General features: G+C 38.0%; 1 protein-coding gene across 3 annotated transcripts in view; it reads left to right on the forward strand.

The window, feature by feature from the left end:
• LOC123527419 (uncharacterized) overlaps positions 1–16248 on the forward strand; it is a 176033-nt gene that overhangs the window by 130252 nt on the left and 29533 nt on the right. For 2 of the 3 annotated variants that reach the window (XM_045306860.2, XM_045306859.2), the window contains exon 10: positions 5496–5618. The exons of the other annotated variant lie outside the window; for it this stretch is intronic. In XM_045306860.2, coding sequence (XP_045162795.2) covers positions 5496–5618 — 123 coding nt within the window. The remainder of the gene's footprint in view (positions 1–5495; positions 5619–16248) is intronic. 3 annotated transcript variants of the gene reach the window in all.

Below are 16248 nucleotides of genomic sequence, written 5' to 3' on the forward strand. Positions count from 1 at the left end.
TTGTTTGAGATTTCATTCAGGCAGATCTGAGTTATAGCTCTTGACTTAGTAAAAAATGTGCAGAAAAAGGGCATAAAAGTCTGTGTCGCAAGAATCTTAAAACATACCTTACCTAGATAGAAATATTATTCATCATGTGAAGTTGTACACCTGGTGTTCTGCTTGGATTTCACTTGGCAAGACTAATTATGGTCATTAAAAATATACATAAAGTGCCTAAAAGTTTGTGTTGCATATATCTCAAAAATATTTGACCTAGAGTCATGAAACCATGTAGGAATATTATTCAGGATGTGACTAGGGTTATTGTCCTTTACTTAGAGGAAAATACACATGAAGTGCTTAAAAGCCTTTCTGCATATATCTTATATAAAAATATTTCACCTAGATTCATGAAACCTTGTAGGAATATTATTCAGCATGTGAATTGGTGCACCTGAATTTTGTATTGGATTCCACTGTGCAAGATCAGAGTTATGGCTGTCAACTTAATCAAAAATGTTCATTAAAGGTATAAGTTTGTGTCCCATTTTTCGCAAGATGTACCTGACCTAGAGTCCAGAAAACATTAGAGGATTGTTATGTAGCAGGTGAAGTTGTGCACCTGGTGTACTGTTTGTGATTTCACTCAGCCAGACCAGAGTTATGGTCCTTGACTTAGTGAAAAATACACATAAAGTGTTTAAATGTTTGTGTTGTATATTTCTTGAAACCATTCACAGTAACAGAAAGTTGGGAGTACCAGTGTCCTGTTGACAAATGTCTAGTGTTCAAATAGGGTGTTTGGCACTTTATGGTGCCACTAGAGCTAAAATTAGAAATACAGTCAAATACCGTTACCTCGATATTCCAGGGACTGCAAAAATTGCATCGACATATCCGAAGTTCGACCTAACGATATCGACTATCTGGGACTACATTTTGTATCTGTGTAGGACGTCTGTATTGTCATTATATCCCATGCTTCTTTCAGTGGGTTCAGTAGGAAAGAAATAGTATAAAACATAAATACGATCTTAATTTTATTGACAAATAAAATATCTTAATTCGGTTGGTTACCAGGTCCTTCCCCATTAACAACATGCCCGGTAGAGTTGCTAGTTATCCCCCGGGCTGGTTACTGGGTCCTTCCCTAAACAAGTCTGAATGCAGCGGTAATGTTCCTGGTTGAGTAGTCATTTTGACTGTGCTTCGATAACAAAATTTTCGGAGTTAAATACGCATATTGTTACTCAATCCTAAATGGCAGATTTTTATTCCGTCAAACAGAAATATAGTTGGTCCAAATTAATTGTTATATTGGAAAACAGCTTGCCCGCTTGCACGCTGTTTTAAAAGACTAATTACTGGGAATTAAATGCAAACTTGCTGACATTTAACTTGGGTAGCAAACAAAACAAACACACAAACTAACTTGATTATAATTAATACATCGCCGGACAACAATAGGTTGATTTTCACGCCTTACAAAAAACATGGATATTTCTTGACAAGCTGTGATATCGACGAAACCAGGTGTACAGGTGTACAGGTAAGTTGAAGGGACTTAAAAATCTCATCGAGCTAAGCAAAATATCGAGCTAATAATATTGAGGTAATGATAAAAATAACATTAAAATATATAGAGAAAATTCGGGACCGACGAAAACATCGTGCTAACCGGAGTATCGAGCTAACCGATATCGAGGTAACGATATTCGACTGTACATTAAAAAAAACACTTTTTCTTCTGAACCACTTGATGGTTCTTCATTACAAGGTCCTCTCCCAATTTTGTTCAGATGGATCCAGACCCTTTTAGGGTCTGCAACAACTACGTATAAAAATACCTTTTAACAATTTCTTCTCAATAACCACTAAATGGATCTTCATCAAACTTGATCTTGGGCTTCTTTGCAAGTACCTTTCCCAAATTTGTTCAAATGGGGGCGTTTCGACATTTTAGGAGTCACTAAGACTAACTATAGAAATACCTTCGAACAACTTCTTCTTTAAACGCTGTGATTGATCTCCACATGATGGATATTCATTACTTGGTCTGTAGCTTCATTGTAAGATCTTCTTCCCAATTTATTATACGCCTGTTTGAAAAACGGGACGTATTATGGGAACGCCCCTGGCAGGCGGGATGGGCGGGCCGGCGGTGTCCACAGACTTTGTCCGGAGCATATCTTCTTCATGTATGGAGGGATTTTGATGAAACTTGGCACAGTTGTCCACCATCATGAGACAGAGTGTCATGCGCAAGAACCATGTCCCTTGGTCTTAAGGTGAAGGTCACACTTAGAGGTCAAAGGATACAAGAATGAAAACTTTATCCGGAGCATTTCTTCGTCATGCATGGAGGGATTTTGATATAACTTGGCACAAATATTCACCGCCATGAGACGGAGTGTTTTGCACAAGAACCAGGTCCCTAGGTCTAAGGTCAAGGTCACAGAGGCCAAAGGTCAGATGTAAGAATGACTTTGTCTGGAGCATTTCTTCTTCATGCGTGGAGGGATTTTGATGTAACTTGGCACAATTGTACACCATCTTGAGACGGAGTGTCCCTTGTTTAGAATTACTTCCCTTTGTTGTTACTATAAATAGCTTATATTGTAACTTTTTCATTACTTGTCTTAGGGAAAAATCGAGACCACTTTTCTGTAGTACAACATGCATGTTACATCCAATTTTGAGGTGTATTTTGACCTATCTCTACCTGGTAAGGATTTTTGTGTAGACTTAGAATTTGGGGTGGTGTGGGGGGTGGGGAGGGGGGATTTTTTTTTTTTAGCTCACCTGTCACAAAGTGACAAGGTGAGCTTTTGTGATCGCGCTGTGTCCGTCGTCCGTCGTCCGTCTGTGCGTGCGTCCGTTCGTAAACTTTTGCTTGTGACCACTCTAGAGGTCACATATTTCATGGGATCTTTATGAAAATTGGTCAGAATGTTCATGTTGATGATATCTAGGTCAAGTTCGAAATTGGGTCATGTGCCATCAAAAACTAGGTCAGTAGGTCTAAAAATAGAAAAACCTTGTGACCTCTCTAGAGGCCATATATTTCACAAGATCTTCATGAAAATTGCTCAGAATGTTCACCTTGATGATATCTAGGTCAAGTTTGAAACTGGGTCACGTGCCTTAAAAAACTAGGTCAGTAGGTCTAAAAATAGAAAAACCTTGTGACCTCTCTAGAGGCCATATATTTCACAAGATCTTCATGAAAATTGGTCAGAACATTCACCTTGATGATATCTAGGTCAAGCTCGAAACTGGATCACGTGCCATCAAAAACTAGGTCAGTAGGTCTAAAAAAAGAAAAACCTTGTGACCTTTCTAGAGGCCATATTTTTCATGGGATCTTCATGAAAATTGATCAGAACATTCACCATGATGATATCTAGATCAAGTTCGAAACTGGGTCATGTGCCGTCAAAAACTAGGTCAGTAGGTCTAATAATAGAAAAACCTTGTGACCTCTCTAAAGGCCATATTTTTCATGGGATCTGTATGAAAGTTGGTCTGAATGTTCATCTTGATGATATCTAGGTCAAGTTCGAAACTGGGTCACGTCCGGTCAAAAACTAGGTCAGTAGGTCTAAAAATAGAAAAAGTTTGTGACCTCTCTAGAGGCCATATATTTCATGAGATCTTCATGAAAATTGGTCAGAATGTTCACCTTGATGATATCTAGGTCAAGTTCGAAAGTGGGTCACGTGCCTTCAAAAACTAGGTCAGTAGGTCAAATAATAGAAAAACCTTGTGACCTCTCTAGAGGCCATATTTTTCATGGGATCTGTATGAAAGTTGGTCTGAATGTTCGTCTTGATGATATCTAGGTCAAGTTCGAAAGTGGGTCATGTGCCGTCAAAAACTAGGTCAGTAGGTCAGATAATGGAAAAACTTTGTGACCTCTCTAAAGGCCATATTTTTCATGGGATCTGTATGAAAATTGGTCTGAATGTTCATCTTGATGATATCTAGTCAAGTTCGAAACAGGGTCATGTGCGGTCAAAAACTAGGTCAGTAGGTCTAAAAATAGAAAAACCTTGTGACCCCTCTAGAGGCCATACTTGTGAATGGATCTCCATAAAAATTGGTCAGAATGTTCACCTTGATGATATCTAGATCAAGTTTGAAACTGGGTCACGTGCCTTAAAAAACTAGGTCAGTAGGTCAAATAATAAAAAAACCTTGTGACCTCTCTAGAGGCCATACTTTTCATGGGATCTGTATGAAAGTTGGTCTGAATGTTCCTCTTGATGATATCTAGGTCAAGTTTGAAACTGTGTCAACTGCGGTCAAAAACTAGGTCAGTAGGTCTAAAATTATTAAAATCTTTTGACCTCTCTAGAGGCCATATTTTTCAATGGATCTTCATGAAAATTGATCTGAATGTTCACCTTGATGATATCTAGGTCAGTTTCGAAACTGGGTCATGTGCGGTCAAAAAGTAGGCCAGTAGGTATAAAGATAGAAAAACATTGTGACCTCTCTAGAGGCCATGTTTTTCATGAGATCTTCATGACAATAGTGAAAATGTTCACCTTGATGATATCTAGATAAAGGTCAAAACAGGGTCACGTACCTTCTAAAACTAGGTCAATAGGTCAAATAATAGAAAAACCTTGTGACCTCTCTAGAGACCGTATTTTTCAATGGATCTTCATGAAAATTGGTCAGAATTTTTATCTTGATAATATCTAGGTCAAGTTCAAAACTGGGTCACATGAGCTGAAAAACTAGGTCACTATGTCAAATAATAGAAAAAACGACGTCATACTCAAAACTGGGTCATGTGGGAAGAGGTGAGCGATTCAGGACCATCATGGTCCTCTTGTTTTAAGATTAACTTCCCTTAGTTGTTACTATAAATAACTTGTATTGTAACTTTTTTATAATTGACCGTAGGGAAAACCAAAGACCACTTTTCTGTGGTACAACATAGATGCTACTTTCAAATTTTAAGTGTATTTTATGGTGTCTCTACCTGGTAAGGAGTTTTTTGCGGATTTAGAAAAATAAAAGAATTGCTACAGAATCACAGAATTAAAATTCCATTTGCAAATACAGGTGCTAGTGTAAAGAAATTTGCTATGACAAGCGTATATTGTGACAATCTGGCACTCTTGTTCAAATTGGGACACTTGGCCCCTTTTAGGTGCTACTAGAGCTGAAAATAGAAATACCTAAAACAACTTTTTCTCATGAACTGCTGGATGCAGATAAGCACCTAAAGAGACCTTCCAAAACACCCACAGCCTGCTCTATATTTTTTGCACTCAATTTTAAACCCCTTAGTGTTTGAACTGTTTGCCGTCTGACACACTAGTCTATGTAAACAACTTCTGCTGCCTCTGAAACTTTAAACCTGGAGCATATTATGGTCCTCTTCCAAAATTGCACATTTTCTAGCCTGTTTTAGTTCTGAAACCTAGTTGAATGATCTAGGGCAGTCATGGCCCTCTTATTATTTGAGTCTATGAAATGGCAATTATTCTTTTTCAAAGGACTAGTAAAAAAGTTAGCCAATCACAAAGAAGAGTTTGGAATGACAGATGCTATATATTGCCATGGTAACTTGATGATGACCTCAGCATATGACCTTGACAATGGGCATGGATATATTAACGGTAGGTGCAACGTTACGATAATTCATATAGATTATTAGTTCCGTACTGGTTGAAAACCAGTTTTGGAGACTATAGAATTGCGCTTTTCTGTCCATCATTCCGTCTGTTAGTCTGCAATTTCATGTCTGGTCTATAACTCTGTCATTCATCAAGGGATTTTAATATTACTTGGCACAAATTTTCCCAATGATGAGATGATGTGTCATGCGCAAGACCCAGACCCCTAGCTCATTTGGAGGTCAAAGGTCAACAGGGCTTCTTTCCTGTCCTGTCGGTAACTCAATAATTCATGAAGGGATTTTGATACTACTTGGCACAAATGTGTCCCATAATAAGATGATGTGTCATGCACAACTTTCAGACCCCTTAAAGGTCAAAGCCACACTTGGCAGTCAAATGTTAACATGGCATGAACAGGGTCTGTTTTGTGTTCAACCCAGAACTTTCTCATCCACCAAGGGATTACAGTGGTACTTGGCATAAATGTTCCCCATAATCAGACAATGTGTCATGCATAACACCTAGAACTCTAGCTCAAAAGTCAAGGTCACACCTGGAGTTCAAAGGTCATAGTGTTTTTTTCCTGTTCGGTCTGTAACCCAATAATCCATATTACTTGGCCCAAATGTTCCCCAGATTAAGGTGATGTATCATGCACAACACCCAGACCCCAATCTCAAAGGTCAAGGTTATGCTTAGAGGTCAAACGTCAGTAAAGTTTTTTCCTGTCTGGTCCATAACTTTGTCATCCATTAAGGAATTTTAATATTACTTGACACAAATGTTCCCAATTATGAGACATGTCTTGCCAAAATCCATAGACCTCAAAGGTTAAGGTCACATTTGGAGGTCGAAGGTCATTAGAGTTTTTTCCTGTCTGGTCCATAACTCTGTCAACCATTAAGGGACTTTAATATTACTTGACACAAATGTTCCCAAAAATGAGATAATGTGTTGTATGCAATTATTATACCCAGACCCCTAGTGCAGAGGTCTAGGTCACATTTGAAGGTCAAATGTCAACATTGATCTTTTCCTGTCAGGTCTGTGAAATATCTTAATATAAACTCATGTGTCATACTTACCCAATTAAAAAGAATTTTTGTGTAATTTCTTCAGAATTACTTCCCTTTAATATGATGATTCCTTTCATTTTTCTCATATTTTCCCTCAAATATCAAAATGAAATGTTATCAAAATTGAAATTAAATACTTTTTATATTTACAGATGTTACTATTAATCAACAACTGGAGATTTTTATATATGCTAATTTAATCCAAACATTGTGTTGTAACATATTGTATATATAGTACAATATTTTTTATGCATCATTGACAGACAGCAGATAATTATGTTATACTGCAGTAGAGAAAATTAGTTGCCTTTCAGTAGGGGACTTTGTATTGCATGGCAATACTTCATTCGCTTGTTATCATTTTTTTTCCTGCATGGCCACAATATATTTTATGTTATAGTTACTTATTTTCCATTGTTAGCCCACCATCATCAGATGGTGGGCTATTCAAATCACTCTGCGTCCGTGGTCCGTCCGTCCGTCCGTCAACAATTTCTCGTTATCACATCTCCTCAGAAACTACTGGGGAGATTTTGACCAAACTTTGTCAGAATGATGTATTGATACTCTAGTTGTGTCCCCCTGAAAATCAGACTAGTTCAACAATTATTGAGTGAGTTATGGCCCTTTGTTTGTTTTTATAATTTACATAGATTTATATAGGGAAAAAATTTGAAAATCTTCTTGTCCAAAACCACAGAGCCTAGGGCTTTGATATTTGGTATGAAACATCATCTAGTGGTCCTCTACAAAGAGAATTTAAGTTATATCCCTGGGGTCAAATATGGCCCCACCCCGAGGTCACATGGTTTATATAGACTTATATAGGGAAAAGCTTCGAAAAACCTCTTGTCCAAAACCACAGGGCCTAGGGCTTTGATATTTTGCATGTGACATCATCTAGTGGTCTTCTACTAAGATTGTTCAAATTATCCCCCTAGGGTCAAATATGGCCCCACCCTGGGGGTCACATGATTTATGTAGACTTATATAGGGAAAAACTTTGAAAATCTTCTTGTCCAAACCACAAAGCCTAGGGCTTTGATATTTGTTATGTAGCATCATCTAGTGGTTGTCTACCAAGTTTGTTCAAATTATCCCCCTAGGGTCAAATATGGCCCTGCCCCCGGGGGTCACATGGTTCATATAGACTTATATAGGGAAAAGCTTTTAAAATCTTCTTGTCAATAACCTACAACGTTCAAATTTGGACCACATGTATAGTTTTGAGGGGCAAGATGAACATTGACATGAGTTGACCTTGATTTTGACCTAGTGACCTACTTTCACATTTCTGTAGCTACAGCCTTCAAATTTGGACCACATGCATAGTTTTGTGCACCAGAAAAAACTTTGACCTTGATATTGACCTAGTGACCTACTTTCACATTTTTGAAGGTACAGGCTTCAAATTTGGACCACATGCATAGTTTTGTGTTCCGAAATGAAATTTGACCTTGATTTTGACCTAGTGACCTACTTTCACATTTCTCAAGCTACAGCCTTCAAATTTGGACCACATGCATAGTTTTGTGTACCGAAAAGAACTTTGACTTTGACATTGACCTAGTGACCTACTTTCACATTTCTCAAGCTACAACCTTCAACTTTGGACCACATGCATAGTTTTGTGTACTGAAAAACACTTTGACCTTGACATTGACCTAGTGACCTACTTTCACATTTTTGAAGGTACAGGCTTCAAATTTGGACCACATGCATAGTTTTGTGTTCCGAAATAAAATTTGACCTTGATTTTGACCTAGTGACCTACTTTCACATTTCTCAAGGTACAGCCTTCAAATTTGGACCACGTGCATAGTTTTGTGTACCGAAATGAATTTTGATCTTGAGATTGACCTAGTGACCTACTTTCACATTTCTCAAGCTACAGCTTTCAAATTTGGACCACATGCATGGGCCACATGCACAGTGATGTGTACTGAAATGAAATTTGACCTTGAGCTAGTCTTGAAATTCGGAACAATCAAAAATGGCTCAATGGTGGGTGCCAAGATCACTCTGTGATCTCTTGTTTATATTTGTGGAATAAAGTTTTGGACTGTATGGGCTGGGTCTCATGGCTGTATGTGACACACCATGATATTTTGGGTCCAAAGTCCGTGTTATGTCATTCGAGAAAAACTTGATTGAAGTTGTGTCACAGAAATTGATGGAGTTCAACACGTGTTTGCATAAATAATAATAATAACTTTATTTTCTGAAGGTTACATACTAAGTGTACAAATACAGATATTATACAACTTATTTCCAGTATGGCCTTCAACTTATATACATTCACACATACACACAATCATACAGTCAATTTATAATTAAACATTTATACAAAAATACACATATCAGAATTACTTAAATTTTCTCGACAAACTCATCTCAAATTAAAGAAGTCTTAAATAAACGTAATGTAACAATAACTATGTTTTAAAAGAATTACCATGCGTCACAAAGATTATACATGACAATTAAGATGTGCAAAAAAGAAAGTCTGTCCCATAAAATAATAAATAGTTCCAGATTTGAATAATAAGATAATATGAATATTATTATTATTGGAAACGAATACAGTAACATCAATTCAACAAAATTCTTGTAATTACAAGTAATTAATTGCTAAAAACTATTGTAACAAGAGAAAATTCTTTAAATCATGCTTGAAAGCAGTTACATTATTATTATGAAGTTTAATGTAAGAAGGAAGTGAATTCCATATGTGTGCAGCTTTGTAGCTAAATGTTTGTTTCAGGTAGTTCGTTTTAGGTTTAACAATAGAAAGATCCATGTTTTCGGTTGAGCGCAGACTGTAATGATCATTATGAACAAAATGTAGTAAATCTGAAATGTATATACAATTTGTACACTAATAACGAAATATGGTATTTGCACCTGTTCTCAAAAGATAGAAGTTTTGAATTTCTTAATACTTCATCAAAGTTGCTACACTTTGATTTCGTAATTATTTTTATAGCGCGTCTCTGCAAAGATGTAATTTTATCAGTGTCCGATTTGTGACAAAGTCCCCAGACATTGCAACAATATTCCATGGTTGACATAATATATGCATTGTAATACAATAGTTTCATCTCATCTGTTAAGAAAAATGCAATTCTTCTATAGCAATTTTTGAGTTTAGTTTATTGGCCACGGTACTAACATGGGATTGCTAAGACAGAGTTTCATCGATATATACACCGAGAACTTTCTGACACTTCACGTTTTCAATGACCGAACTGTCTAAAATTAACTCAAGTTTTTAGCTCACCTGTCACAAAGTGACAAGGTGAGCTTTTGTGATCGCGTGGCGTCCGTCGTCCGTTGTCCGTCCGTCCGTGCGTGCGTGCGTTCGTGCGTGCGTCCCTAAACTTTTGCTTGTGACCACTCTAGAGGTCACATTTTTCATGGGATCTTTATGAAAGTTGGTCAGAATGTTCACCTTGATGATATCTAGGTCAAGTTCGAAACTGGGTCACGTGCCATCAAAAACTAGGTCAGTAGGTCTAAAAATAGAAAAACCTTGTGACCTCTCTAGAGGCCATATATTTCACAAGATCTTCATGAAAATTGGTCAGAATGTTCACCTTGATGATATCTAGGTCAAGTTCGAAACTGGGTCACGTGGGGTCAAAAACTAGGTCAGTAGGTCTAAAAATAGAAAAACCTTGTGACCTCTCTAGAGGCCATATTTTTCATGAGATCCCCATGAATATTGGTCAGAATGTTCACCTTGATGATATCTAGGTCAAGTTTGAAACTGGGTCACGTGGGGTCAAAAACTAGGTCATTAGGTCTAAAAATAGAAAAACCTTTTGACCTCTCTAGAGGCTATATTTCTCAATGGATCTTCATGAAAATTGGTCAGAATGTTCACCTTGATGATATCTAGGTCAGGTTCGAAACTGGGTCACGTGGGGGTAAAAACTAGGTCAGTAGATCTAAAAATAGAAAAACCTTGTGACCTCTCTAGAGGCCATATTTTTCATGAGATCTTCATGAATATTGGTCAGAATGTTCACCTTGATGATATCTAGGTCAAGTTTGATACTGGGTTATGTTGGATCAAAAACTAGGTCAGTAGGTCTAAAAATAGAAAAACCTTGTGACCTCTCTAGAGGCCATATTTTTCAATGGATCTTCATGAAAATTGGTCAGAATGTACACCTTGATGATATCTAGGTCAAGTTCAAAACTGGGTCACGTGCGGTCAAAAACTAGGTCAGTAGGTCTAAAAATAGAAAAACCTTGTGACCTCTCTAGAGGCCATATTTTTCAATGGATCTTCAGGACAATTGGTCAGAATGTTCACCTTGATGATATCTAGATCAAGTTCGAAACTGGGTCATGTGGGGTTAAAAACTAGGTCAGTAGATCTAAAAATAAAAAAACCTTGTGACCTCTCTAGAGGCCATATTTTTCATGAGATCTTCATGAATATTGGTCAGAATGTTCACCTTGATGATATCTAGGTCAGGTTCGAAACTGGGTCATGTGGGGTCAAAAACTAGGTCAGTAGGTCTAAAAATAGAAAAACCTTGTGACCTCTCTAGAGGCCATATTTCTCTATGGATCTTCATGAAAACTGGTGAGAATGTTCAACTTGATGATATCTAGATCAGGTTCGTAACTGGGTCATGTGCGGTCAAAAACTAGGTCAGTAGGTCGAAAAATAGAAAAACCTTGTGACCTCTCTAGAGGCCATATTTTTCACGAGATCTTCATGAAAATTGGTGAGAATGTTCACCTTGATGATATCTAGGTCAGGTTTAAAAGTGGGTCACGTGCCTTCAAAAACTAGGTCATTAGGTCAAATAATAGAAAAAGCTTGTGACCTCTCTAGAGGCCATATTTTTCAATGGATCTTCATGAAAGTTGGTCAGAATTTTTTATCTTGATGATATTTAGGTCACATGTGCTCAAAAACTAGGTCACTATGTCAAATAATAGAAATAACGACGTCATACTCAGTTCAACACTGGGTCATGTGGGGATAGGTGAGCGATTCAGGACCATCATGGTCCTCTTGTTTAGTATGTTTTATTTTGACTCTAGTGCTCAATACCAAATGCATTTTTGTTTAGTATTGGCATGATAAAGTATCGAAGAGGAAAACAGTATTTATCACATGTATTTTAACATTTCCTTGTTTTGCCATTTCATCTCTCAAATGATTGATAATTTATCACCCTTTGAATCAACCCATCATTGTATACATAGAAGGTCATGGAGAAAACAAAACTACAAAGAGTTATTGTGCCTCCACTATGAGTGGTGGGGACATATAGATTTGGTCTTGTCCATGCGTCTGTCCGTCTGTCCAAAAAAAGTTTGTGAGGGGCCTAGCTCAAAAAATATTTGATATAAATTGAAGAAACCATGTGTTTCGATAAAGGGGGAAAACTTTGAAGGTTTGTAATAAAATAATTTTGATAAAACATAGCACTGAAGATTAAGCAGAACCCAATGACAGACATTTTTGCAGGACCCTCTTATTCAGCTTAATCAAACTATACTGTGTAAGTAGATATATTTTACATGTTATCATTGCATCAACAAAACATTTTGTTAATCCCCTGCCACGAGTGGTGGTGGGTTATAGGAATGGTCTCCGTCCCTCCTTCCGTCTTCCGTCCTTCCGTAACATTTTGTGTCCGCTCTGTATGTCCTTGAAGGATTTTCATGAAACTTGGGTCAAATGATTACCTCATCAAGACGATGTGCAGAACCTATGAGTCAGCCATGTTGGCTCAAGGTCAAGGTCACAACTCAAGGTCAAAAGTTTGAGCCTTCTATTTTGTGTCCGCTCTATATCTCCTAAACCCCTTGAAGGATAATCATGAAACTTAAGTCAAATGATATTCTCATCAAGATGATGTGCAGAACCCATGAATCAGCCATGTTGGCTCAAGGTCAAAGGTTTGAGCCTTCCATTTCATGTCCACTCTGTATCTCCTAAACCCCTTGAAGGATAATCATGAAATTTGGACCAAATGATCACCTCATCATGACGATGTGCATAACCCAAGAGTCAGCCATGTTGGCTCAAGGTCAAGGTCACAACTCGAGGTCAAAGGTTTGAGCCTATTTCATGTCTGTTCTGTATCTCCTAAACCCCTTGAAGGATAATCGTGAAACTTGGATCAAAGGATCACCTCATCAAGACGATTTGCAGAACCCATGAGTCAGCCATGGTGGCTCAAGGTCAAGGTCACAACTCAAAGTGAAAGGTTTGAGCCACTAACCATAACAGCGGCAGGGGACATAGCTGTCTTTTAGACTGCCTTGTTACCACACAAAGCTGCGTTAAAATGACAGAGCTGTAATGCAAAGTCCAGACCCGTAGCTCAAAGGTCAAGGCCACAATTGGAAGTCAAAAGGTGAGCAGGGCTTTTTCATGTCTGGTTCATAACTCTACCATCCATAAAGGGATATTTATATATACTCCGCACAAGTGTACCCCATGATAAGACAATGTGTCATGCACAACTTTCAGACCCATAGCTTTAAGGTCAAGGTCACACTTGGCAGTTGATTGTTAACATGGCATATTAACAGGGTCTGTTTCGTGTCTGGTTCAGAACTCTGTCATCCATCAAGGGATTACAATTTTACTTGGCATAAATGTTCCCCATGATGAGACGACATGTCATGCATGAATTCCAGACCCTACACTTGGAGATCAAAGGTCAATAGGGTTTTTTTCCTGTCTGATCTATAACTTTGTCATGCAAAACAGGATTTGAATATCAGTTGGCATAAATACTCCACTGGATGAGACAAAATCCAGACCCTTAGCTGAACGGTCAAGGTCACACTTGGAAATAAAAGGGCTATTTCCTTTCCGGTCTGTATCTAAACAATCCTTAAAAGGATTTTAATATTATTGTTATAACTCTGCCAGGGATGAAAGGTTTTTAGCTCACCTGTCACAAAGTGACAAGGTGAGCTTTTGTGATCGCGCGGTGTCCGTCGTCCGTCCGTCCGTCCGTAAACTTTTGCTTGTGACCACTCTAGAGGTCACATTTTTCATGGGATCTTTATGAAAGTTGGTCAGAATGTTCATCTTGATATTATCTAGGTCCAGTTCGAAACTGGGTCACGTGCCATCAAAAACTAGGTCAGTAGGTCTAAAAATAGAAAAACCTTGTGACCTCTCTAGAGGCCATATATTTCACAAGATCTTCATGAAAATTGGTCAGAACGTTCACCTTGATGATATCTAGGTCAAGTTCGAAACTGGGTCACGTGCGGTCAAAAACTAGGTCAGTAGGTCTAAAAATAGAAAAACCTTGTGACCTCTCTAGAGGCCATATATTTCATGAGATCTTCATGAAAATTGGGAAGAATGTTTACCTTGATGATATCTAGTTCAGGTTCGAAAGTGGGTCACGTGCCGTCAAAAACTAGGTCAGTAGGTCAAATAATAGAAAAACCTTGTGACCTCTCTAGAAGCCATATTTTTCATGGGCTCTGTATGAAAGTTGGTCTGATATTCACCTTGATGATATCTAGGTCAAGTTCGAAACTGGGTCACATGCGGTCAAAAACTAGGTCAGTAGGTCTAAGAATAGAAAAACCTTGTGACCTCTCTAGAGGCCATATATTTCATGAGATCTTCATGAAAATTGGTCAGAATGTTCACCTTGATGATATCTAGGTCAAGTTCGAAACTGGGTCACGTGCAGTCAAAAACTAGGTCAGTAGGTCTAAAAATAGAAAAACCTTGTGACCTCTCTAGAGGCCATATATTTCATGAGATCTTCATGAAAATTGGGAAGAATGTTTACCTTGATGATATCTAGTTCAAGTTCGAAAGTGGGTCACGTGCCGTCAAAAACTAGGTCAGTAGGTCAAATAATAGAAAAACCTTGTGACCTCTCTAGAAGCCATATTTTTCATGGGATCTGTATGAAAGTTGGTCTGATATTCACCTTGATGATATCTAGGTCAAGTTCGAAACTGGGTCACGTGCGGTCAAAAAATAGGTCAGTAGGTCTAAAAATAGAAAAACCTTGTGACCTCTCTAGAGGCCATATATTTCATGAGATCTTTATGAAAATTGGTCAGAACGTTCACCTTGATGATATCTAGGTCAGTTTCGAAACTGGGCCACGTGCCATCAAAAACTAGGTCAGTAGGTCAAATAATAGAAAAACCTTGTGACCTCTCTAGAGGCCATAGTTTTCATGGGATCTGTATAAAAATTGGTCTGAATGTTCATCTTGATGATATCTAGGTAAAGTTGGAAACAGGGTCATGTGCGGTCAAAAACTAGGTCAGTAGGTCTAAAAATAGAAAAACCTTGTGACCTCTCTAGAGGCCATACTTGTGAATGGATCTCCATAAAAATTGGTCAGAATGTTCACCTTGATGATATCTCGGTCAAGTTTGAAACTGGGTCATGTGCCTTAAAAAACTAGGTCAGTAGGTCAAATAATAAAAAAAACCTTGTGACCTCTCTAGAGGCCATACTTTTTATGGGATCTGTATGAAAGTTGGTCTGAATGTTCATCTTGATGATATCTAGGTCAAGTTCGAAACAGGGTCATGTGCGGTAAAAAACTAGGTCAGTAGGTCTAAAATTATTAAAATCTTTTGACCTCTCTAGAGGCCATATTTTTCAATGGATCTTCATGAAAATTGATCTGAATGTTTACCTTGATGATATCTAGGTCAGTTTCGAAACTGGGTCACGTGCGGTCAAAAACTAGGCCTGTAGGTATAAAAATAGAAAAACCTTGTGACCTCTCTAGAGGCCATATTTTTCATGAGATCTTCATGAAAGTTAGTGAGAATGTTCACCTTGATGATATCTAGATAAAGTTCAAAACAGGGTCACGTACCTTCGAAAACTAGGTCAATAGGTCAGATAATAGAAAAACCTTGTGACCTCTCTAGAGACCATATTTTTCAATGGATCTTCATGAAAATTTGTCAGAATTTTTATCTTGATAATATCTAGGTGAAGTTCAAAACTGGGTCACATGAGCTCAGAAACTAGGTCACTATGTCAAATAATAGAAAAAACGATGTCATACTCAAAACTGGGTCATGTGGGAAGAGGTGAGCGATTCAGGACCATCATGGTCCTCTTGTTTATTAGCTCACCTGTCACAAAGTGACAAGGTGAGCTTTTGTGATGGCGCGGTGTCCGTCGTCCGTCCGTCCGTCCGTAAACTTTTGCTTGTGACCACTCTAGAGGTCACATTTTTCATGGGATCTTTATGAAAGTTGGTCAGAATGTTCATCTTGATGATATCTAGGTCAAGTTCGAAACTGGGTCACGTGCCTTCAAAAACTAGGTCAGTAGGTCTAAAAATAGAAAAACCTTGTGACCTCTCTAGAGGCCATATTTATCACAAGATCTTCATGAAAATTGGTCAGAATGTTCACCTTGATGAAAATTGGTAAGAATGTTCACCTTGATGATATCTAGGTCAAGTTCGAAACTGGGTCACGTGCCATCAAAAACTAGGTCAGTAGGTCAAATAATAGAAAAACCTTGTGACCTCTCTAAAGGCCATATTTTTTGATGGGATCTG

This window comes from Mercenaria mercenaria, chromosome 14 (assembly GCF_021730395.1).
Source record: "Mercenaria mercenaria strain notata chromosome 14, MADL_Memer_1, whole genome shotgun sequence".
NCBI lineage: Eukaryota > Metazoa > Mollusca > Bivalvia > Venerida > Veneridae > Mercenaria > Mercenaria mercenaria.